The 26,354-nt window shown below is 39.5% G+C and overlaps 1 protein-coding gene across 1 annotated transcript in view; it reads left to right on the forward strand.

The window, feature by feature from the left end:
- Nucleotides 1–25,349, forward strand: part of SYCP1 (synaptonemal complex protein 1) — a 75,955-nt gene extending 50,606 nt beyond the window's left edge. Inside the window, 15 exon segments of the mRNA XM_034767065.1 lie at nucleotides 2,033–2,150; nucleotides 2,429–2,541; nucleotides 4,201–4,282; nucleotides 6,344–6,406; nucleotides 6,985–7,047; nucleotides 8,132–8,194; nucleotides 10,268–10,384; nucleotides 12,381–12,491; nucleotides 13,398–13,490; nucleotides 14,449–14,523; nucleotides 16,137–16,196; nucleotides 16,354–16,533; nucleotides 23,828–23,971; nucleotides 24,384–24,470; nucleotides 24,559–25,349. Coding sequence (XP_034622956.1) covers nucleotides 2,033–2,150; nucleotides 2,429–2,541; nucleotides 4,201–4,282; nucleotides 6,344–6,406; nucleotides 6,985–7,047; nucleotides 8,132–8,194; nucleotides 10,268–10,384; nucleotides 12,381–12,491; nucleotides 13,398–13,490; nucleotides 14,449–14,523; nucleotides 16,137–16,196; nucleotides 16,354–16,533; nucleotides 23,828–23,971; nucleotides 24,384–24,470; nucleotides 24,559–24,702 — 1,513 coding nt within the window. The 3' untranslated portion in view covers nucleotides 24,703–25,349.
- The last annotated feature ends 1,005 nt before the right edge of the window (nucleotides 25,350–26,354 follow it).

A 26,354-nucleotide genomic window follows, 5' to 3' on the forward strand; every position in this document is an offset into this window, starting at 1 on the left:
TACAAAAACAACAAGGAGTCTGGTGGCACCTTAAAGACTAACAGATTTATTTGGGCATAAGCTTTCGTGAGTAAAAACCTCACTTCTTTGGTTGCATCCGAAGAAGTGAGGTTTTTACTCACGAAAGCTTATGCCCAAATAAATCTGTTAGTCTTTAAGGTGCCACCAGACTCCTTGTTGTTTTTGTAGATACAGACTAACACTGCTACCCCCTGATACTTGACACCGTTAAAAAAATAATGCATTAATTAAATTTGTGACAAGTCCTTTGGGGAGTATTGTATGTCTCCTGCTCTGTTTAACCTGCATTCTGCCATCTATTTCATGTTATAACAGTCTGGGATGATGACTCAGCACATGTTCGTTTTAAGAAAACTTTCACTGCAGATATGACAAAATGCAAAGGAGGTACCAATGTGAAATTTCTAAAGATAGCTACAGCACTCGACCCAAGGTTTATGAGTCTGAAGTACCTCCCAAAATGAGAAGGACAAGGTGTGGAGCATGCTTTCAGAAGTCTTAGAAGAGCAAAGCTCCGATGCGGAAACTACAGAACCTGAACCACCAAAAAAGAAAATCAACCTTCTGCTGATGGCATCTGACTCCGATTATGAAAATGAACATGCATCGGTCTGCACTGCTTTGGATCATTATCGAGCAGAACCTAGTATCAGCATGGATGCATGTTCTCTGGAATGGTGGTTGAAGCGTGATGGGACATATGAATCTTTAGCGTCTCTGGCACATAAATATCTTGCAATGCTGGCTACAACAGCATTTGTTCTCACTTTCAGGTGATATTTTAAACAAGAAGCGGGCGGCATTATCTCCTGCAAATGTAAAGGAACTTGTTTGTCTGAGCAATTAGCTGAACAAGAAGTTGGGCAGAGTGGATGTGTGGGCTCTAAAGTTTTACATTGTTTTATTTTTGAATGCAGTTTTTTTGTACATAATTCTGCATTTGTTAAGTTCAACTTTCATGATAAAGATTGCACTACAGTACTTGTATTAGGTGAATTGAAAGATTATTTCTTTTGTTTTTTTTACAGTGCAAATACTTGTAATCAAAAATAAATGTGTAAAGTGAGTAGTGTACACTCTGTATTCTGTTGTAATTGAAATCAGCATATTTGAAAATGTAGAAAACATCCAAAAATATTTAAATAAATGATTGCTTGATAGCTCTACTGCAAATACATCTCAGAATGATGTTTGCTTTTTAAAACAAGATGTATTAAGTGTATGTAACAAATGGTGGGAGGAGGATTGTGGGAATGTATCATCCTTACGCCAACCTAATGGAAAGTTCCATGAGGAGAAAAGGGTGACGATGGGACACTTGCCAAGCAATGGCTCATGGCCTTGTAAGACAAAGGCGCCCCCTGGTGGTCTAGGGATTATATAAGATGAGGTAAACAAGGTAATAAATCATGGCCTTATGTAAGGAATGGTTGAACCAATCGGTGTGGGGCTATACATGTGATAAACACATGATTCTCCTTCTTGTCCAATCCGGAGATGTGTGATTATAGCCTAATTGGGTTATGTAATGTTGAAAAAAACTATAAAAGAAAGCTTGTAATAAACAGAATTCGGATTCAGCTTGCAACCACATTGGTCGTGTGCTTTATCCGCTCCGCATGAAACCCCACAGAGGATAAAGATAACAGCAATAAAAACATATGGTTACATAGTCTAGCTGTGTACATAAGTTGGTAGTTCAAAGTCATTTTAAATGTATAGATTAGGTAGATATATCAGCGTGCTAAGCAGTTAGTAGAATCAGGGCCTGAGCGTACAGAGATTTGCATTCTATACAGTCACTGAAAAATAATTGTACTCTAAGGCAAATCTGCTACCTGTTAATCCAGTCAGCATGCAGGGATTTACATAACCAAAAACTAACTCTACAGTGGCGAGTCAACAGTTTTTCAGTTAGCCTGTATTCAAGAAGCTTTGTCATGGTCTGATTTGAAAGGGAATTTGAGAATACAAATAAATTATTCCTCTTGTCTCCCAATTATTTTAATAGGCTGCAGAATGAGGAACTAAATATGAATTGCAATAAGCTTTTATTAGAAAAAGAACAAATAGCACAAAAGAAAAGTGATACTGTCACAGAGCTCAAGAAACTACAAGAAGTTCATAAGGCAAGTTGAGAAGTAAACTTACCTTCTTTTGGAAGACACTTCTTACTTAAAATAAAATGTGATAAAGCATATTGTATATCGAAATATGACACATGACCATTTTCATGATATTAATTAATTTTGAAACAACACAATTTTTGCATTTTAAAATACAAATGGTGAAATTCACCCTAGGTAGAGGACCAGATGAAAGCATATGCACTTCTTTGTGCTGTCTGTCACTACACGGATTGAATTTCACTCAAAATAAATAATTGATTGCATGCATCTTTGTTTAGGATAACAGAAAGAAAGAAGAAAAGACTAAGAAGCTAATAGAAAATCTTGAAGAAACAAACGGCCAGCTAAGGGAAGAAAAAACAAATATATAAGTAGCATATTCTCAGAAAAAGTCTTGATTCCTTTACCATTAGATTTTGGTGTTATCCTTTTTTATGTATAAATGTATGTAGGCATTGGCTTCTATGACTTCAGATTAATATATTTGTTTTCAAGCTGTATGTTAATGAAATAGGTCTTACTCTCTCTGTGGTGATTTTTGGGGCACCCAGGACTGAGAGTCACCTTGTTACCTTCCTTCCTGAAGAAGAGGAGGTAACAAAGAGTCTTGCCTGTGATGGCTGGGTGGCCTGTCAGCCATGCAAGCACCCGGCTGCAGGCTCTGCCAGGCCCTTGCAGGTGTGCATGAATTCCTCTGGAGCATTTCCCTGTGATATCCAGTCCCTGACTCTGGTTACTCACAGAAATTCCAGATCCTCTGCTCCCAAAGGAGTAGCATACCCGAGTTTACCAGTTTTACCTTAAACCCTCCTCCTGTATAAGATACAGCATTGTAATAAAACTAAATAAGGTCTACTTAAGAAAGGATAGTTGTTCTACTAGAAATAAGAGTATTGGAAACAGATGGTTACAACTAAATCATAAAACACTAACCTAGGTCTACACTTGTTAATATTTACTTTTCCTATCTAATAAAGTAGGTCGTGTTCCCCCCCAAGTTCAGTATGTTGCAGGGCTGGCTGGTTTCAAAGGAACATGGCTCCAATTTTTCGTGAGATCAAGCACCGTCCTCAAGATGTCTTCTCAGTGAAAGAATACCAAGTGCCTTTCCCCTTCTGTGTTATACTGAAACAGTCTTTTGTCTTCATTCATAGACAGGGTGATTCTCTGTCTGTTGTAATGTTCCTTTTTTTTACCTCCAGGTGGTTTTGATTGTTTGTGATTGTGTCTGATGGTTTTCCATTGAAAGTCTTGGGATGAAGCAAGGCTAGATTATTGAGCCCTGCATTACATCACTGGCTAACCAGGACAGAATGACAACTCCAACCTCCTCAAATGAGCCATTGTGGAGACACATTATCCTCTGGTGGTGAACTTCTGCTTCAAGTCCATAAAGCATACTGTCCATACAGTTCATTAAATATTACCCACACATTCATCTTTACACCCACTTTGTATTTGTTAGTTATGTTCTTTTTGTAATTGCTGCACAGTTTATACCAAGAACTATACTGCATCATTCATTTTCATCTAAGACAGAAGTTTGGATTTTCAGTTTTCTGAGGAAAAACCCTTTAATTGTAGAGGAAATTTAAAGAAAATAGCATATACAAAGTTATTAGTTAAATGTGGAAAAAATGAGACATAACTATTATGGAAAAGAGGATTCCTATTAAATTTTACCATCTGAAATGTTGTATATTTTGACAAGTCTCATTGTTAATCTGCCTTCCATAATATGGATTTAGATATTATGGAGATAGATGCATTAAAATAATGTAGATAGAAAGATAAACTTATTGTATGCATAGGACTTTCTAGGTCTGTGAAAAATAAGTACAACTCTGAAGTGAAAGTCTGGGCCACTGCCCTGTATCTTTTAGGGACATCTTCAAAGATTGGCATAAACCACCCTTAATATTAGCTATAAAGGAAGCTGCTTTTCTCGCCTTGAGCTAAGCTGTGATATATATATTTTTTTTAGTGGTGGTGAAAGAAATCTTCAGTTTTAAATTAATTATTTACTAATACTTATTAATTTGGCATTTAGAAATGACTTGGAGTCTCTGAAGGAGAAGATGAAAAAGAAAGATGAAGAGGCTAAAACTAAACTGGATGAAAGTGAAGAAAATGTATGGGATATATACAATGCTACATCTTATTATGAAAAGCTATAGCAGTAAATGTCTGAGCCAAAAAAGGTATCCTTAGGAAACAGACGTAGGAGAGTAGGAAATAATAGCTGTGTAGGAAGGGGCTGGCTGTGATGCTTTCCACGAGTACCCAGGGTTGTGAGGCTTCTATCTACCCCTTAGAGTGAGGAAGTCTTGACTGTGCCTGTTGGGGATCAGCTCCTTGACTGCACTGGCCTCTGAATGCAAACACTACCTTCCAGGCCTCCTCAGGCCTTGCAATCCCTCTGCAGGTTAGTGATAGGAACACACCAACCCCCGAGTCCTCCGACTGTCCCTCTGGACTGCCCAGCCCCTGTTCCACATTCACAGAACTCAGCTGTGCTACTCAAAAAGGAATAATACACACCAACTTACAGTTTTAATTCAGGATCACCGGTCCACTTAATATACAGCACTTAGATATATTTATAGTGAAAACAAGAATAAGTTTATTATCAAACAACAGAGATTTAAATGATACAAAATCAGAATATTGGAAACAAATGGTTGCAGAGAAAACCAAATCATAACATGCATTCTAGAGCTTACACTTTGTTGTCAGATGTTTGGCTGCGTGCATGTGTTCTTTCTGCATGCTGCTCTGGCTTTGGCCAGATAGCCAATACAGCAGGCTATGATCGAACTGACCAATAAACACAAGACTTGGTTTAGTAGCAAAGGCACCCGGCCAGGTTTATTGCCAACAAAGCACAGTGCTAATGCCCTTGCTCAATGGTTACAGGTACACTAACACATGTATGCCTGTGACAATGGACCAGCTCAGGCAGTGGCGGGACTTTCCACTGCCCCCTAGGCCAGACAAAGGGTTAAAGCAGGTATCCCAACATTTATAGACTAAGACAAACAACCTAGGGTAAACAACTTATCCATCACCTTACATGTTTCATGACATGTTTATTATCTCCCCTTGTATTTTTTCCTGATGTTTCAGACAAAATATCACTATTCATTACTTTTGGCAAACCATTTTATCATGTGCTGGGTTGGGGTGTTCTTGTACTGGCTTGCTGGAATGTGTTAACATATTCAGTGTGTTTTAGCAATGGTAGCAATACTGGTGCCAAGTTTGTGTACCGGACACTGACTTCCAGGCAAGCATCTGCTTTTGACAGGGCTTAACTGTTGCTCACAGCATAACTTTTTCTGACTTTGGTTGAAACCTCAGGCCTTGCACTAGGCCTATGCTTCAGGCTCTCTCTTTCTACTACACACTTAACTACGGGACATTCCTCTGTCTCCTATAGGATAACTTACCCAAAGTCCTTTCCCTAGCATTTTAAACCAGGACCTTTCATACAATCAAGCACCTTGGCACCTTGTCTTCACAGATTGAAGCATGCCCGAATGTCTCTGCATCACCAGCTGTACCAGACTATCCCTTTGATCTTCACCTCAAAACAGGGGTGTCCCCTAGCTGTTTACGTCTTACTGTTCATTTCATTCTGAAGTCTCCGCAAGCCCTTTGTTAGCATTTGACTCAGTATATTAACAGACTTATATTGTAAGACCTAATACACAGTGATCCATCAGGGAAAAATGTCTCCCACTTCCTGTCTGTAGAAGTTTGTCTCAAGGCACTGTACCTTTGAATGACCTGCCTTTAACTACAAGGTCTAGAGAATGTAATTTTCATCATGCATAACACCTCCCATGTTTTCCATATGTATGTCTCTGAATGATTATAATGACCAATGTGACCCATGGTTGTCTGGGGATTAGATGAGATTTTAATACTAGTATGTCTGTTGTGGAGGATTTTTATTTTCTTATTATTGTTTTCTGGTGCATAGAGATATATCTTGGAGCATGCCAAACAGTCTCTTATGAAGTTTTACTGTGAAATTAAATTAGATAAAGACACCCAGAACAAGGGATGGTTGCTTGTTTGTTCTGTATATATAAATAAGTAGCAGAAGAAAACTAGCTGCATATTTTGGGGCAATTTGTGGTAAAATTTCTAATAATAATTTAGCCAGATTTTAAAATAATGTATTTCAGACTAGAAACATTGGAAGTGAAATTTCAAGAAAGGAAAAGCAACTGAAGATGCTAGAAAATAAGGTATGAGAGGATACTATTATACTATGAACTAGAGAGAACTTCAAAAATTCTTTACAGTTTTAAAGCATTAGCTGCAGTATTTTATACACAATTTGTGAACAGAAAAGAGGTGATTATGGTTCCCTACTACACATTTTTGCTCTGCTCTAATTACAACTTTTGATGGGCTGTCCTACTACAGTTTTACTTGGCTAGCAGTAATCAAAACCATTACAGATTTAGTGCTCTAAATCCTGATTCAGCAAAACACTTAAGCTTGTATTTATGTCCCACTGAAATCAGTGGGATTTATGCCTGTGATTATAGTTAAACACATGCTTAAATGTTGTACTAAATAGAGAGAGAGTTGAGCATGTGCTTAAGTGTTTTTACTGAGTTGTGGCCAAGAATAGTTCCAATGAGCATCAGTGAGGTTAATCACATTATTGAAGTTGAGTATGCTTAAATGCCTTACTGAATTGGGACCTATGCAAAGAGAAATGCAATTGTTCTTAAAATATCAATCAAATAAATTAACAAATTCTAAAAAATAAATTATTTTGCAATGATTCATTGTTTGAAATCTCTCTTGTTTTTAGTTTAACAATTTAAAGAAACAGGTTGAAAATAAAACCAAACACAGCGAAGAACTGCAGCAAGAGGTATGTAGACTTTTTAAAAGTTACAGGAACATGGAATACGTAGAAATCCAACTGCATGTGTGTAGAGCAATACTGTTCAGTTTCTGGTAGGATTTTAAATAGATGAGGAGTCTTTGCAAATGTCTATGAGATTACATAACTGGTTCTCTTTTCTATGATAGTCTTAATTCAAGTCAAATCTAAAGAAAGTTTTGTCTTTACAATGGTTCTTTTTAATTGTAAAACTTGGCCTACTTTAGTGAAAAGTAATTGTAGAAAGAGTATATGTATAATGAATTCTGATTATTTTGTATTTGATACACAGTGTCATCAGTATACTTTAAATAAACACTTGAGTTATGTCAGTTATCCATCAGTAAGAGAAGAAAAATCTGAGCTCAGATTGTCCTCTCTTGTTAAAAGCCATGGGAGTAGACTTTTTGTGAGGAAATGTCATTGAAGATTTTTTCAGAGTTTCCCCCATCTCACCCTACAAGGGGGCAGAGTTGTCTCCTTGTAGAAAAAACATCCAGAAACTTGGGCCATCTGCTTAGAGCCTCTGTATCACTGCATCAGGTCTGGCCTCTGGAGATTCCTTTGTAGTGCAGCCTGGGGCTGTATTAATTTTTTCATGAAAGTTCCACAAGCAGGAGGCAGAGATGTTCTGCATCCTGCTTTTTCCTCCTCTCTTCCACCCGTGTCGCTCACATGAACCTTGAACCATGTGGAGAGTTTTCCACAGTGTCCACAAAGGATAAAAAAGAGTTATTGAAGTACTTGAGCTCTCCTTCCACAGGGAGGACTTTTCCATGCACAAATCTTAGGGGGCCTGATATGGGACGTGGATTGTAAAAAATTTTTTAAAAAGGGAGAGGGTACTGGGATTAATCTTTAGCCTCAATTCTGACTGCTGTGTGCTGGTGAGGCAGTTCACAGTATGCAGAAAACTGCTGTAAATGGGCAGCTGAAGTTTACCCTGCCTCAATTTGCCCTGTGTGTTTTACTAATTTTAGCTACTGAAGCAGCAAAGCAATTCTCCAGTATGTTAATAAAATAATGTAAATGTTTAAATGTATCCCTTTAGTCTTTATTTTGGTTTTAACAGAATAAAGTGTTGAAAAAGAAAATTGCAGCAGAAAGCAAGCAATCCAGTATTTATGAAGGGAAGGTAGGTGTATACTAAATATTTCTTGTAAAAGTGAAAGACAAGTAGTTGAAGAGCATGAGTCTGTCCTTCAGTCCCACTGAAGTCAATAAGATTACTTATGTGTTTAAAAATTAAGCAAGTTTAATTGTTTTGCTGGATTGGGGCCAAAATGTTCAGCATCTTGTTGTATCAATCTATGATATATTGGAGACTGTCAGCTCCCTATTGAAATCATTAGGAATTGAAGTTTCTCAGAATCTTACAGGAGATGCTCTGCACCTCACTGAATCAAACCTTTAATAAGAAATTTGTGAAATTGTATCCACTGTTTCTAGGACAAGATTTCAAGGGTAGTCAGACTTCTAGTGCTGCAAGCACCCATGCACGTATTATCTTTTTGGATCAGTTAATACTTTGAATTAGAAGTTGGCCCGGCTTGCAATATTCAGATATAGCATTCCAGTACTACAATATCTGTGACCATATAAGAACCTTTATGGATAGATAAGCACATTTTTATTTAGATTTTAGTTTGGCTCATTGCAGAGATACAGGTCAGCAACAAAATTCAAATCCAAATAGGAGTTTGGGAGTTCAGAATCTCTCTTTACTTTTAATTTGGTCAGTTTCAGTTTTCCTGAAAAATAAAGTTATCCAGGGCTTGCTTCTGTATCATTCAGATCAAGGAAATTGTCCCATTGACTTGACTAGGAGCAGGGTTAAACCACAAATGATTTGTTCATAAATGAGCATTTTCTGTGTGCATTGTAGTTGGTCAGGTCAGCCAGACCTGAAGAGGAACTCTATGTAGCTCAAAAGCTTGTCTCTTTCACCAGCAGAAGTTAGACCAATAAAAGATGTTACCTCCCCCACCTTATCTCTCTAATATCTGGGACCAACATGGCTACAACAACAATTTTAAAAATACATTTACGTACTTTGACAGCAATATAACATTATTTGTGCTTTACTAAAATGAACAAAATAATATAAATGGTTTGTTTCTCCTTCTGAACTTCTTTTCTCTAGCATCTACTGAAAGTAGCACAAGACATTTCTCTCTAGCCTAATTATTCATATGCATATTAACTGGTTATATGTAATTTGTGTGATAATTTATTTCTGTCATAAAATATGAGCTTTTGTTTAAATATTCTAAGTACTTAATTTTGAATAAACTAATTTTACTAGGGTGCACTCTTTTAATTCATGTCATGGTTTCACTGAAGTCAGTTCCCAGTCAAACATGCATATTGTTGGCCTCTTCCAGGCATCTTGCCAGCAAAATCAGCAGTTCAAAAGAATGTTTTAACAAGTACAGTTCCTTTCATAGAAGTTTTTATTAATAATAATAAAAACTTACTAAGACTAATGGGCCAGGAAAATTCCCTGTTCTTCAATCAATTCTATTATAAATGGAAATTATAAAAAAACCACAGGACTAGTTCATTGACTGTGGCCGAAGACTACGCAGTACTGCTTAGGATGAGGATTGCAAAGGTGGCATGGGAGTCTAACTGTTGCAGAGCCCTGCTTTGCATAGCTAATCCCCTCCCCCCCAAGAACAGGAAGAGTACAAGAATGGAAGATTATTCTGTGGCTGCACAGCTCTAGGAGGAAGTCATACTGCCAGTGGATGAGTGTCCAGGGAATAGCAAGCATGGTCTTATTTCCTTGTGAATTTTAGGACATCATGTACACTTTGGGGGGCCCTGTCCTCTCAAGTAATCAGAAACCTCGCCCTCTGTAGGGTATGATGTCTTGGAGACAGTATTAGTTGAAACTCATTAAGTTCCACTTTTCCTTTTTCATATGTTTTTCAATTGGAGGGGGTGATTTAATTGAAATTGTTATTGCTATTTTCCCAGTAATTAGGAAAAAATGTGAAAGGCCATAGCTTAGATCCTTGTTTAAAAAAATTTGAATCTTGAATAGAAGGTAAACTGTCCCAGTACAGAAGTTGATCCAATAAAAGATATTACCTCACTCATTTTGTATCTCTAGTACAGGATAGGTAATAACCGCTTAAATGAATCAACATATATTAAAATTTACTCCTGAATGGTTAATTAAATGATTTTGTCTTGTTAAAAGGTGAATACATTACAACTAGAGCTCGAAAATGTAAATAGGCAACATAAGGAAACAATTGACAGCTACCAAAAAGAAATCGAGGCAAAAAACATAACAGAAGAAAAACTTCTTGAAAAGGTAAGAATTACTAAAATTTACTGTTTCTTTGGATTCATTTGAGTAATTTGATAATTTATCCAATGTTTAATGTGTTTTGTAAAGTTATTTAGGGCTGATCCTGAACTCCCTCCACATATTATTGTCCTGTGGACACCCGTAACCATATGGGGAAGCTGTTTATATACAATTTATGACTTCTGTGTGAGATCATGAATTGTATGTGTAACTCCAACCCTCAATTTGTAGTAAGTCAGTCAAGGGCTGGGAGAAGTTCAGATCAAACAAATTAAGTCATTAATGTGAATGAATCTCATTCAAATGGGACCATTTTTTGGACAATGTGATGGCTGAAGCCTTGGTGAAACAGTTTTCTCTAACTTCTCTGCAAGGGAGTTTGAAAAGTGGAAAATTCCCAAAGAGCAAAACAAAGTACCAAGATGTTAGTGCTAGTTTTTAAAAACACAGAATCTGGGAGGGTAGGGTCAGACAGATGAAGAAAGCCTGGTGCAGGAGAGAGGAACAAAGACACAGTGTTTTGGAAGGAGAGAGGACTTTCTTGACTTTGGGGGACCAGCCAAGGTCAAAGGAAACCAGCATGAGGAAAGAGAGAGAGACTCCATGATTTGGAGGAGAAACTGTGGGCAGCAGGAGGGGGCTCCTGGACACCCTAGAGGACTCTAACCAAATCCCAGAAAACACTGAGGAGGAAACTGAAACAGGTGAGGAAATTGAGACAGGGAATAGCATATAGATGTGTTTTATTTTGCATGATCTGAATTTCTTTTGTGCTAATATAAAAAGTAATTACTTTAGCAATCCCTTTTGCAAAGCCTATCTGTGTTTGCTTCAACTGTCATGAGTCCCTGAAGAGAAACTAAACCAGAGTGCCCACGAGGTTGGAGCTCTGAGAAGATGTGTGAGTAAGCTATTGGGGAGCCTAAGGGTGCCAGTGCTAGTTTTCAGGGCCTAGGAAGTTGGACCATGGAGTCTCAGTTTGCCAGATAGTTGTTAGCAGTATATTTGTAGCCTGAAAGTGTGCCTGGAGACCCAGAGTAAGAGACAGGGAATGCATGGACTTTGTTCAGATTCAGGAAGCATAAGAGCACATGGATCCAGCGTGGTGAGACCCAAACACAGCACCTGGTGAATGTCTAGCAGGGGGAGTTAGGCCAGGGCCATGACAAAGTAAGTGGAACTGCTTGTGTGTGAACTACACATACTGGTGATTATAGGCTTTCAGCTTTGAGTTCTTAAGTGAAAATGTTCATATTTGGGTCTCTAAAGTTAGGTACCTAAATAAAAATTAGGATTTAGGGCGTCAGTTTAGGTATCCAAGTTTAAAAATGTAGGCCTTAGTTTGTTAAATTGCTTTTCAACTAATGTGCATTCTAGTACAGGAATTTTTAAAATAAAAAAAAATATTTTTAAAACTAATTAAAAGTAATTTTTTGTGCTAGAAAGTACCAGACTGAAATAAAATGAAAGTGGGAAAAAAACTATGATTTTAAAGTATCTGTTTTACAAATTTTTGCAGGGCAGCCAGGCATTTTTTAGTCTTCAGTACTGTAGATTATAATATCACAAAGAAGGAAATACTCCAAATCAATTGGTTCATTCCATCCATATTACTGTAATTGTTAGAATAACTTCAAAATGTATCTTGTGTGTTTCATTAAATGAATAGCTGTGGTTTCATATTTGATAAAATATAAAAATGATCAGACAAGTCCATTGTGGAAAAAGCATTTCTTTTAATGTATATATAGTATTTTAACTTTTTATATATTTTTAGCTTTCTTTTTTTTTACTTGATGCCACAAAATTTTGCCTGTCTGACAGTTAAAGATAAACTGCAACAGTGCAAGCACTGCAAGTTAGCCATATAAAGAACAAAGTGGCTTTTGAGCTAATGGACTGTCATAAAAACTAAACTATATGTAGCGTTGGGGGTTTCATTAAAATATTGCATTCAATGCTGCTCACAAATTAGAAGAAAATACTGTGTTATTAACAGGTGGAAAAGATGAGGTTAATAGCTGATGAAGCAGTAATACTGCAGAAAGAAATTGATATTCGATGTCAGCACAAGATAGCTGAAATGGTAGCACTTATGGAGAAACACAAGGTAAAATGATTTTGCTAGTTGTATATGTGCAATACATGACATTATGTCTGGAATCAGTCAAATTGCACAAACCACAAGTATTAGGAACTGGGAAATGGAGCTTTATTATAAGGACATTGATCTAGGAAAATTAAGCTGGAGATATGATCAGTTTCTTAACATCTAACAAGAAATGCATCAATGACAGGAGGCATTTCTTCACTATCTTAACTCCTAAATATGTAGATAAGCAGAAATTATACTACTACTTGTAACAAAAGTATTTGGCAATCCCTAATACTGTAATGCTAGTTGTGGCAGAGATGCAGCTCTCGTAGAGCTGCTTTGGGGGTTGCAAATATTGAGGTATTATATTTGCATACATTTTTATGGAAGAAGGGAAATACGGACCTTAATGATCATTTAGAATTCTGAATAGTCCCATGTCTGTTCTGTGGGAAGGATACTGAAAGGATTTTCTGGAATTTCAGATTCCTTTTGGTCCCATTCTCCCACCCCAGGTTTTCTTTCAGTGTTAATTTGGACCCATTCTTGTAAGGCCTCTAACTTTTCAGTGGCCCTAGGTAGTTCAGTTTAACATATTTTAGTGAAGCACTCTTTTTAAATGGATATGTTCATAAATGTTACTTGCTTCAGTATAACCAGCCTTTACACACAGGTACATTTGATTCCCCACAAAGGACATAAAATACTTTTAAATGGTCTCACAGAATATTATTGCATAGAGAAAAAGTGTGAGTATGATCTGTGGAAAGAGTTTAGATATGTATCATTGAAGCTTCAAACTAGTTTTGTGTCTAAAAAAGTTAGTAATCTTTTGTAACTTCTGAATAAAGAATGAATGCTAGCTGTTTTAAGTGATAATTTTTATTTATCACACTTATGCACATGACTCTTTGTATGCAGCATCAATATGATAAAATGGTTGAAGAAAAAGATACAGAATTAGAACTCTGTAAGACGAAAGAACAAGAACAAATGTCAGTAAAAAGATCCTTGGTAAGAGCTAAACCTTAATAGTGAATAACTATGAGAAAATTAAAAAAAACTGCTGCAGATGAGTGACATAACTAGATAACAATTTTTCCTTTTTTACTGTTTATTTTTTCTCTGTTTTAGATGTGTACTTTATATTCTGGAACTGTACAATGAAGGCTAGCCCCCCGATTTTTGTGTGCCATACTTGCTTATTATTGTTTTTATATGTGTTACAGTATAAAGTGTTTTAAATGAAATGTAAGCAAGTGTACTTTCCTGTCTATTTTTCTCCTGATGGCCTCTGAATGTTTTCACCACTCTATCTGATTAAGGAACTTTTGTATCAAACAGTGTGCCATTTTTTTCCTGGTAATAATGTGCCACAAATAACATGAGAAAAACTGCTTGACTTGAATAGTCCTGTCCAAATATTAATAGATTCATTTCTCAATAGTTCTTGATCTGTTGAAAAAAATAAAAACAACCTCCTAGCCTATGACTTCATTAACTTTTCTGTGCCCCTCCTTTACCTGGCAAAACCCCACTTTGGGGAATGTTCTGAGAGCAGTCACCAAGTCATTGAGGAGTCTCTGACAGTGTAGCCTCAGCTCCTCAACCCCCTCAAACCCAGTGAGGGGATTCTCATGGAGATTTCCTTCTTGCAGGACTTTTTCACACATATTTCCATGGGAAGGGGTTGATCCAAGTCTACAATTTAACTCATTCATGCTGAACATACCTGTTCCTTAGATAGGAAACTCCATTAGTTCAAAACATCCAACTTAACCGTAGGCCTGTAAATGGCTTTGTGTTTGAAGGTACCCACAGTTAATTTTTAGAATTAATTCTGTCATTAAAATAATGTAAAGTTGAACAGTATAGTAGTATATGACAGATGCATTTATTTGAGTTTTTAAAAACTATTTTCTTTTTCAATTTAACAGAAAATTATTAACTCTTATCTGATTGTAATTTTTAGGAAATTGAGCTATCTCATGTGAAAAGTGAACTATTATCCCTTAAGGAGCAGCTTAAAATAGAGGTTGAAGAGAAGGTATGTCTTGTGGCATGACATGTAAAATTTTTTGGCTTAGCCTGTGGCTATATCATTTAGTACTATGGAGGAAATTTGGGTTGATTCCTCTCTCTCAGGACTTGTGTACACTAAAGAGCCTTTGCGAGTATAGATATTCTGGCAGAGCTATGCCAACAAAGCCCCCTGTTGGAGACAGGATATGCTGGCAAAAGGAGTCCAGCTGGCATAGCACTCCCCCAAATAGCATTAACTATGCTGACAAAACCAACAAGGAGTCCAGTGGCACCTTAAAGACTAACAGATTTATTTGGGCCTAAGCTTTTGTGGGTAAAAAACCACTTCTTCAGATGGTTCTTCTTCTTTTACCCACAAAAGCTTAGGCCCAAATAAATATGTTAGTCGTTAAGGTGCCACCAGACTCCTCGTTGATTTTGTGGATACAGACTAACATGGCTACCCCTCTGATACTATGCTGACAAAGCACTCTTCTGTCAGTATAGTTGTGTCTACACTGGGGGTTTTGCCACTATAGCTATGTCTGGTAGGGGGGTTCACTTTTTCACACTCCTAGCCCACATAGCAATGCTGGCAAAACTTTGTAGTGTAGACTAAGCCTCACTCTGTTCTCAAGAACTTGATGTGCTCTGAAGTCAGCATGCTTAGCTGAATTTAAGTCAAATTCCCATTGACCTACATGGGTCCAGGATTTCACCTTTGGCCTCTGAAGTAATCCAGTTGCAACTCTACAGAAGTTTTCTATACAAGAGTACAGGCATATGAAAAATGAAATTATATTTTGGACCCAGACATTTTAGCCTTTCCTTATCCAGATACAAACTGTTGGAGGAATGTTTGATGGTCTGAATCTTAGCATATAGATTGCTGAGCTTGTACCCTACCTTTTATTACAACTTCAAGCACTCTCATGGAATTTGTTGCTAAATGACTCATTCTAGCACAAGACCAGAACTGGCTAAACAATATGCAACAAATAATCTCATGAATTTAGCTTCATTTTTAGTTCATGACTTAGCTACAAACCGATTGCAATTTTTATTTATTTGCTCACTATTCGCAGTTGTTCAGTAGATTACTTGTGCAAATAAATTCTCTATTCATGTTGTGTAATTGTCAATGGACTGTTTAATGGGTCTGTTTATGTGCCTAAGTGCTTGCAGATTCAAGCCCTTAGTGAATAAAAGGGATCACAAATATTTGACAGAAAATTCATGAATACATTTTTGCTGTATTTACCTGACTCTGAAGAGGACAAAACTCCCTATGTGGCAGAACTCCATAAAAGTAAATGAATGAGAAACAGTCTGAAATAAAAAAAATCTTACTGCATAAATCAAAAACAAACAGTAATGAAAACTGGGTATGTAGGGACAGTAAGAGATGTATCCTTTCCCATATATAATTAAGATAAGTTAGTTAATTCTTATTTCCACTTTTTAAATATCTACTGAAGTCTGAAATGTAATTAAACGCTGCTTGTATATTGTTGTGTGTGTTTATAACTGAATGCTGAACATGTGTACTACTCCATTATTGTACAGAAGATATAGTCAGCTAAAATATTTGCAAATAGAGCATTTACTGTATCTTACACTACTCTGTTTTTTAAACAGGAAAACCTTGCAAGAGAAGCAAAAGAAAATGCGGTTTCTGAAAAAGAAAAAAAGCATAAGGTGGCTTTTTACTTTGATTTTTATAAAATGTGATGATTTGTGTTAGCAGGCATGTATAATTAAACTAAGGTTTCATACTAACTGAAAACATTGGCAAGTTGGCATTTATTAATATGTTATTGATTTTTAATATATTTTCATTTATTATTATTTTTAGAAAATACAAACATCCTTTATGGAGACTCCTAAAACCAGTTTAAAGCTTGCCTCTGCATCAGTTAATTCAAAAAAAAATTCATCCCAGAATTTCACATCTTTTAGAGAGAACAAATTGGAAAACAAAGAAATGTCTTCTTGGACACCTACTAAAAGTGTCTTGGTCACTCCATCATTAAAGGTCTGTTGCTTATTGGATAGTATATTATTTCCATGTTTTTGTTTTTATTTATTTTTTAAAATGTACTTTTCATTTTATTTTAAGGGCCCATGCTGATCTAATTGTCTCCGGAGACACTTTTTCACTTTTGATTAAGGAAAGCATAGGTTAAAAAAATTTACAGTATTTTTCATATGCGTATATTGGGGGATATTTAGGGAAGAACAAGTTTTTGAAAAGGGGAACAGGGCTCCAAGATTCTATTCCTGACTCCTGTTAGTTGTGTGATCATGGACAGGTCAGTTCACTCATCTCTGCCTCAGTCTACCCTTCAGTAAAATGGGGCTAGCAAAACCCATTTTACAGGGCTGTTGTGAGGCTTTATTTAATTATTGTCACAAGAGTTTTTTGACAATCTTGGTGGAAAAGTGCTGTGTGTCCTGCACTGCAGAAATGTTTCTAGTAAGTAGCAATAAATAAATACATTGCATGGCTATAATAGCATTACAGTGTTCATGGCTGTTCTATCATAGCCATAAAATAGGCTCTTTTTAAAATGTGAAAAACTCACATACAATTTTTACAGCATTTAACTAATACAATTCAAATATGTAAATAACTAAGGTCAACTTTATGCTGAATACATCTATGAGAATTTAAAATCAGCAATAAAATGTACTATTTAGAAAAGAAATCTAAAACCCTTTTCTCCTCTTCTGATAAATTTATAATATATTAAATGTTACCATAATAATAATTAATAAATAATAAACATGAAGGAGAATAAAGTGGCTAAGATGGTAAGTGTTAGCGTACTGTCTTCTGTATAATTCTTTGTTAAATGTGTTAACTATGTATTCATATTGTATACAGTATGAGGTAAATCCAGACCCTTCTTCTGTGGTTATGGTGTAGTTCTGCAGTACAAAATGAGGAGCCCAGAGCCCCTCTCCTGCCCACCCCCAGCCTCCCCACCCCAGCCTCAAGTCGCCTGAGCGCTCCCAACCCCGGAGCATTGGGCAGATGGGAACTGTGGCCTCCAGCATCCCCAGTGCTGGCTGGCTGGTGGCACGACCTGGAGGGCCAGGCAGGCAGCATGGCTCCTAGCTCTCCCAACCCCAGAACGCTGGGGGCAAGCGGGTAGCATGGCCCCCAGCCCCAGAGTACCAGTCGAGCGGGCAGGCAGCACGGCCCCCAGCCCCAGAGTGCCAGGCAGCGCACTCACAAAAGTAGTCCACCAGCCTCACTACCTAGATCTGACCTATCTTGGTAGATACTTTCTAAAGCCAGTAATAACGGTTTCAGTCATTTTAAGACAACAGCCAAGGATCGCTGATGAGAAAGCCAGCAGGTTTTTCCAAGTTTTTTGAACTTCAGTCCTATTGTATCTTCTATTTGTTTCCAAGATGTTCAGTCCTTTTGGACTCTTGCTGAAAAAAGAGTATAACAAAGCCATTCAATTTATGGCTTTGTAATGTCTTTTGAAGATTCTGCAGCTTGTATTAGCGCTAGCTGCACTAGATGGCCTCTTCAGTGTTTATAGGAGAGATTAGGGTTACACTTTTCTCTGAGTAAAGCTTGTACTCCACTGTGTCTTCCAGAGAAGTTTGTAGGTCCATCAAATGCACAAGCAGCCATCTGTTTGGGGTCCAATTGACAAGCATTTAACTCTTCTAAGATGTCACAGATGCAGCTGATGTCTTCTATAACCTGAACATCTAGAATGCATCTACTGGCCTAGCATGGACATCAAGATAACATACGCAGCGACTTAATACTTGATGCCTATTTGCATTGGTGCATTCATCAGCCACGTATGCACATTTATTGAATATGGTGAGAGAGTTCTTCACTTTTTCAACTGCTGAGTCTTTCACTGTTACAGCCCATGTTTCTAGACAGTCAACTGAGTTTTTTGCAGAAAGATAGCGAGCATTTGCCAGTCTTATTCGGAACTAGTGTCCAACTTCAGGGTTAATAAGTGACAATGCACTTAACATTGGCCTCCAGTTTGTAGTGTGTGGTATCTCTTGCTTAAATAGAAAGTATGATGCAACAGCCATGTTGGTTCACATAAACTGAGTTGTGTCTCCAACATTCTTAACAGCCTTATTAAGTACTTTTAAAACTGGGTTTGACAGTAACTGGCTCATAAGGCTTTCTGCATGTTGATGCGGTCCAGAGGCATGCTGTTTTGCAGCCTTTTCATGTAGGTTGTCAGTATTGGCTCTGCTGATCAGTCTGGCAAACCAAGCTCCTCCACTTGTACTATATAAATCCATGATATGCCCACATCTTGAATACTGCGTGCGGTTCTGGTCACCCCATTTCAAAAAAGATATATTGGAATTGGAAAAGGTACAGAGAAGGGCAACAAAAATGATTAGGGGGTATGGAACAGATTCCAAATGAGGAGAGATTAAAAAGACTGGGATTTTTTAGCTTGGAAAAGTGATGACTAAGAGGGGATATGATAGAGGCCTATAAAATCTTGACAGTACTTCTTCACACAATGCACAGTCACCTGTGGAACCTTTTGCCAGGGATGTTGTGAAGGCCAAAATTATAACAGGATTAAAAAAATAGATAAATTCATGGCGGTTAGGTCCATTAATAACTATTAGCCAGGATGGGCAGGTATTCAACACCGTGCTCTGAGTGTCCCTAGCCTCTGTTCGCCAGAAGCTGGGAGTGGATGACAGGGGATGGATCACTCGATGATTCCCTGTTCTATTCGTTCCCGCTGAAGCACCTGCCATTGGCCACTGTCGGAAGACAGGTTCTTCTTCAAGGAGTGTCCCTATGGGTGCTCCATTTTAGGTGTTTGTGCGCCCCTGCACTTCTAGTAGGAGATTTGCAGTAGCTGTGCCCCAGTTGTCTGTGCACGCGCGGTAGCCCTCTCTCACCCAGGGCCGGCTCTAGGTTTTTTGCCACCCCAAGCAAAAAAATTTTGGCTGCCCCCCACCCCAGCCCTGTGCTCCCCCCGGTGCCCCCCTGCCACCCAGCCCTGGGCTCTCCCCCCACACCTGCACCCTCCTGCTGCCCCAGCCCTGGGTCATTGTTAACTTGCTCCCAGGGCGGGTCATCAGCATCCCGCTCATGGCACTAGCAGGGGCGGAGGCTGCATCCACCTGACTCCTTCCCGGCGCCCAGGGGGGCCCTGACTCCGCCCGTGCCCCCCTCACCTCCAGCCGGTATGATGCTGGCAGGGTCAAGGTAAGCAGATGGGCTCTCAGGCCGCGCCTCAGCCCAGGGTCCCTCCAGCCGGGACTCCTGCCTCCAGGACCGGCCGGGAATTGGGAGGGCAGAGCCGGGGGGACCGCCCTGGCAGGAGGCTGAGGAGCCGGGGCAGGGCAGCCTCAGAGGGAGCGGCTGGCGGGGAACGGAGCCCCGGAGAGTGGGACGTGGGCCCCGCATGGCAGCGCCCCGGGCACCTTTCCCCTCTATGGCCCCTCTGCTGCTCCTGGCCGCCCTGCCGCAGTCCCTGGGCGGCTCGGGCTGTTTGGCCCAGCCCCGGCTGCGGCACTTGCAGGCAGCTCCGTGCGCCCTGCGGGGCGGCCCTCAGACCAAGTGTCCCGTGCTCCACGTGTCAGAGCCCGCTTTGGCCACCCGCTGCGGCTCTTCCACCTGGACCTAGGCGTCAGCTTGGAGGCCGAGACAGCGTCTACCTAGGTGAGTGCCCGCAGAGCTCCCCCCCCCAAAACAAACCAACCAACCAAACAAACAAACAAAAAAAGGATGGCCTGAATGCCGCCCCTGCAAATGTGCCGCTCCAAGCACCTGTTTGCTTTGCTGGTGCATAGAGCCGGCTCTGCTCTCACCACTCTGAGCAGCTACCCAGCGTGTGTGGACAACCACCCCCCGTTCTTTCTCTACTGCTGTTGGCTTCGGTCGGAACAACAACAGCGCCCTCAAAAATCTTGCTATTCCTTTAGTTCAACACTTATAGTTTTATCCTTTCTTTATTTACGTCTTCCTTCATTTTTTCTCTATTGAAAAAAAAAAACAACTCCCCCCTTTTCTCCCTTCTCTGGCGGAAATCTGCCTCACAGCCCAGAGGCACTTGGAAGGGACTATTCCCATTCCTTATTTGTGAACAGCCTCTTTGACATGCCTGGTTCTACAGGTTTTAAACTCTGCCTGACCTGTAGATTGTCAATACCAGTCTCAGATGGTCACTTGCAGTGTGTCCGTTGTCTGGTAGAGCGAGACATCGCACAGAAGTGCCACCACTTTAAAAAGCTGACAGTGAGGACTAGAAAAGCTAGGAATCTCCAGTTAAAACTTATGATGATGGAGAAATCCCTTCGACCTGCTTCTGATCCTGAGCACAGGACCCCTTCCTGCTAGCACTCACCCGCGGCGGCATCGGACATGGGATCATCTTCAAAAACAGCTGCAAAGGACCCAGTCCCGCAGAAAGCCACAAAAAAGCGGTCTCACTCCTCGCCTCAGCAAGAATCACCTCAGTAAAGGCGATCTCTGATCACCAAATCTGCTCCAGTACCGTCGGCACCCAGAGCTCCGGACCAAGAGGCACTGGGATGGCCCAAGGAGCAAAAGACCCCCCGCAGTCTAGCTCTAAGACAGGCACACTTAACAAAGCTAAGCCTGCTACCTTGGCACCAAGCAGCGCAATGGTGCCACCTCCTGCACCAATACATTGCAGCAAGTCTACAGCACCGGCGGCAATCACAATGATTTAGAACCAAAGCTTTCCTCCTCTGTTGGCACCGAGCCTACCCGTGCTGCAGCAGTTTGTTAGCCAGGCAGACCTCTTCAACACGTCTATTCCAGGAACGCCTCTATTTGGTACTGACAGTACCCCATGGTACTAATACACCTGCTGGCTCAGCCCCTCCTCTCTCCAGCGATGAGGAGGAGGAAGTAGGGGAAAGAATGTACACCCCTCACCATTCCTCGCCCAAACCTGGACCCTCACAACATCAAGACATAGCGTGGCAACCTCCGCAATGGGTGCGATGGGTGCACCCCCCATGGTCCTCCTACCTAACTGGCCATATTGGGAACCATGGGCGTTATACAGAACCCAGAACATGCAGCCCTCCAACCCATCCAGGTTCAGAACACCAAGATCACAGAGATCACCTTCACCTTCTGCCCCAGCCTCCCCAGAAGCTCTCGAGGAGGAAGCAGAAGCAATTGAAGAGCCACCAGACGGTGACACCATCCCACCCACCTACATCTCCTCTTCGTTTTCTGATGAAACAATAATGCCTCCTCCACCCACATCAGGCGATGACTTTAAATCCTTCCAGGAATTATTTAAACGAGTGGCTGACTCCTTCGACCTTCCCTTGGCAGAGCTGCTGGAGACACAGCATAAACTGACAGATGTTCTCCATACATTTCCTACTGCCAAGATTGCACTACCCATCAATGCTGCTATCATGGACCCGGCAAAAACTGTCTGGCAGACACCAGCTCCACCTTCTTGTAAAAGATCAGACAAGAAGTAGATCCGAGTTTTTGTTCACCCCCTGTACTCCTAATTCATTGGTGGGGGAGGCGGTTATTCAAAGGGGAAAAACAACATCTGGCTAGGACCACCCCTTATGATAAAGATTGGAAACGCCTAGATCTCTTTGGCAGGGTAGCCTGTTCTTCGGCGACCCTTCAGTTTCACATAGCAAACTATTCTGCGTTACTGACCAAATACACACGCAACATTTTTGCACAAATGGCAACTTTAATTGAACATCTTCCAACAGATAAAAAATAACAATATAAAGCTAACATAACAGAAGGCTCCCTCATTGCCAGAACAGCCTTACAGGCTTCCTTGGTCTCTGCTGACAAGGCAGCCCACTCCATCGCCACATCCATAGTCATGTGGAGCCATGTCCTGGCTCCACCTTTCAGGCTTCCCCAAGGAAGTTCAGGCGACGGTAGAGGACTTACCTTTCGAAGGTAAAAACTGTTCGCGGAAGGCACAGATGCAACCTTACACACACTCAAGGATTCCCATGCCATATTAAAAACCCTAGGAATATATGCCCCTTAGAACAAAAAGAAACATGGCAGATTTTATACCCAACGCTTCCCCGTATGCCCAACCTCAAAGAGATTATGACCAGCGCTGCAAACAACGTCAGATGAGATGCCAACAAGCCCCAGAGCAATCATCGACGTCTCAACCATCCACTTCCAGACAAGCATTTTGAAGTGTTGGTTGAGGACACGAGAGCCCCACATACTCCACTGCAGGTGTAAGCACTTAGACCTGATTATCCGTGATTTCAGTTCTAATGGTCACTTAACAAACCAAAAGACTCTCTATGGAGCTGTAACAGGGTCAGCACCCACCTTTCGTGGGCATCCCCTTTTCTTTGGCCAATAGTGCCTGCAAACATCGTTCTTTTCATGGAGGGGCACCCATCTCTCATGGATGGCCTCCTTTCTCTTGGTTAGGTTTGAGCCTGCTTTTCTTTTTTGGTCTTACATCAGGCTGGCGCCTGCTCTCACAAACACCCCCCTGACCGCTGGTTCTCTTGGCTGGTCTTAGGCAGCTCAACTCTGAGCCTTATAGGGGGCCACAAGTGGGCCCCGGGAAGAGGGGCAGGTCATGGACCCTGTTACACCTCTCCATAACAATCCCTGCAGGGAACATGGTCCCTCTGACTCCAGTTCCACTTATTATGATTAATCATCCCTATTTTGCACAACATTTTAATATAATAATTAAAAAACAAATAATTGATACCAAGACCCCTACTCTGTATCCCCTGAACCAGAGGTTGCTAGCACATAGTCGAGTTGGAGTCTTGTCTTTACCACAGAATCTGCTGGTTGCATAGTCTTTGAGATAGTTTGGTCTCCTCAAGAGGCAACCACACCAGAAGTGACCTATCTGTCTTCCTGTTATCAAGTCTAGCAAACTTGCTCTCTCTTTCGAGTCTTTGCCCTCTTGGTGTGGCCTCCGGATGGTTCTCTGTCATTGCATTATGTGATAATTATGTATTTCTGTAGGCTTGCTCTGGGTGTTGTGTCTCCTGGTTCACAAATGGCTCTTGTTCTTCAGATCAATTGTCCCTCTGGCATAGTCACCTCATATGACCTTCGTGCCACTGTGCCCCTCACAACTCTTTTAGTCCACTCTGTCTCGTTAATGTCTGTGTCCTTACAGGAGTACCTGTTATGGAGGAGAGTCTAGGAAAACATGGGCCCTCTGACGGCAGTTCCACAAATCACAATACAATTCAGACTTTGTACTCTGCTCTGGGTTTGGTCCTCCATTTATGAAATTAGCGTAACAACATAATCTTAAATATTTGGGTTTTTTTTTCTCCCCCAGACATATACTGTGAAGACTCCTCCAAAATATAAATTGCAAAGAGAAAGCATGAATCCACTTTCAGAAGAAGACATGAAGAAAAAAAGAAAAGTGCTTTTAGAGCTGGATACTCACTCAGATAGCTCAGAACACAATGACCTCCTGGTAAAAATTTCAAAATGAATAGCATCTATCACTGTTTATTCTGTCTGCACTCTTTGCTGTATCTCAGAATGTGTGTCCACCATTCAGGATATCATATACTTTACAAAATAAAAATATGTATGTGTGTGTATATTTAAGAAGTAACTTAGATTGTTAGTTTAGGTGTACATAATCAATAACTCTAGAACATGATCAGGGCACATCTACAGAAACATTATTATATATTCAGTTAATCATTGCAATTGCACTAAATAATATCTCTGGCATTTAACTGAATGTTGTTGAATTCATCAGGATGTATAGTAATTTTTTAACATTATTTTTCATGATTGAATGTTAATAAATATGGTAGCATAGAAAACATATATAGTTTATTATGTCTTTGATTATGTAACTTTCTTTTTAATTTAAGAGCATAGTCTCAGAGGAAGAAATGTTTAAAAAGCTGTACAAAAATTGTCCTCAAGCTTCTCGCTTATGTGTCATGACACCAAAAAAGGTATCATCTTAACTTTACTTCAGATCAGACTGCATACTTGAAAGATTTGGTTACAAAAATAAATGGATAGTTTTATTTTTGTTCTTAGATATCAACTCTGTCAACCATAAAATCTACTGGTGCTGCACTGAAACTTACAGCTATGAAAAAGATGCGAGAGACTGGATGGACTGCAGTTTCTAAAATGGACAGGAAAAGAAAAATGAAAGAAGCTGAAAAACTCTTTGCCTAAAATTAAAACTGAGCAATCAGTTAGGAATTTTCTGTTCATATAAAATCTTTTACAGTAGAATTTATTAATCCTACACAGTTAGCACTTGCAGCATATTACTGGTTTAGGGCTAAATCCTTGAAGTGCTATGTTTGTGGAACTCCTGTTGATTTCATTGTGGTTACTTTGTTCCACCACAACTTCGTCCTCTGGAGGACTCTTCACATTGGGTTTACACCATCATAAAACAACATAAACCTGGGAACAAATTTGGCCCATTTCTGTTTTGAAAATTGATAGGAAAAAATAATGTATGGTGTGTTAAAATTGAAAAATATGTTGCAAAATTGTTTGAAGTCATTTCAATAACATCCGTTTTTGTTCTTTAAAGTTTACTGTCACTTTTGCAGTATCTTATCCATAAGAGTATTGTTTTATTATTATTGATATTGTTGAACTACATTCATTTAATTGAATACTTATATTTGAATTCACTACTTTTTTGTTCTTTTGATGTATTCTTTACAAATATTCTTTTAAAGTAGTTGGTTGAGGCATTAGCCTGGTTTTCAGTTTGTAACAGTATTGAAACATTTAAGTGTTGAACTTCTAACAATATTGATTCAAATCTTATTTCTTTTGCTTTTTGGGAATCTAGTTTTATAATAAATGCCATATGTAAACTTGTTCTTTCAGATTACTGAAAACACACTTTCCGAATGTCATTAAATGGTTAATCTGAAAAAAGTTTGAGAAAGTGTTAGGCTAAATAACAAGGAGTCCGGTGGCACCTTAAAGACTAACAGATTTATTTGGGCATAAGCTTTCGTGGGTAAAAAACCTCACTTCTTCAGATGCGTGGAGTGAAAATTACAGATGCAGGCATTATATGACACATGAAGAGAAGGGAGTTACCTCACAAGTGGAGAAGGAGTGTTGACAGGGCCAATTCGATCAGGGTGGGTGTAGTCCACTCCCAATAATAGATGAGGAGGTGTCAATTCCAGGAGAGGCACCTCCTGGCTAAATGCTTACCTATAAAATGATGAGCTCATCAGTAGTCAAGTTAGCACCAAACAGGTCTTAAAGCAAAAATGTTGTTCATATTCAGGTAGCAGAGAATTATCCTAATTTGATCTCTGAATGTAAATAGATCCACAAATATCAAGGAAAATAAAAATCTTTGGATGAAACCTTGGCCCCATAGAAGTTAATTGCAAAACTCCCATTGACTTCACTGGGACCAGGATTTCACTCTTGTCTAGAAATTATTATTATTGGGTTTTTTTGTTTGTATTATCATAGCACCTAGGATCATTGGTCATGAACTAGGACTGCATTGTGCCAGGCAGTGTGCAAACACAGAACAAAAAGATGGTACCTGCTCCAAATAGTTTATAATCTAAGTATAAGATAAGAAATAGATGGAGAAAAGCAAACAAACAGGTGAGTACATGGTCAACATGATAGACAGTGGTCTCAGCACATCAGCAACCTAATTGTTGTCAGGGTTTTTTTGTATTGCTTGTTTGGGGATTTTTTTTGTATTGCCTAAAAAAGGTGTTTAAGGAAGGCTTGAAAAGATAATTCAGTAGTTTTGAGGATGTTTATGGGGAGTTCCTCCCCAACTGAGGAGCAGAATGGGAGAAAGCATAGAGGTGCTTGTTTGAAAA

Source organism: Trachemys scripta, chromosome 4, assembly GCF_013100865.1.
Source record: "Trachemys scripta elegans isolate TJP31775 chromosome 4, CAS_Tse_1.0, whole genome shotgun sequence".
Classification (NCBI taxonomy): domain Eukaryota; kingdom Metazoa; phylum Chordata; order Testudines; family Emydidae; genus Trachemys; species Trachemys scripta.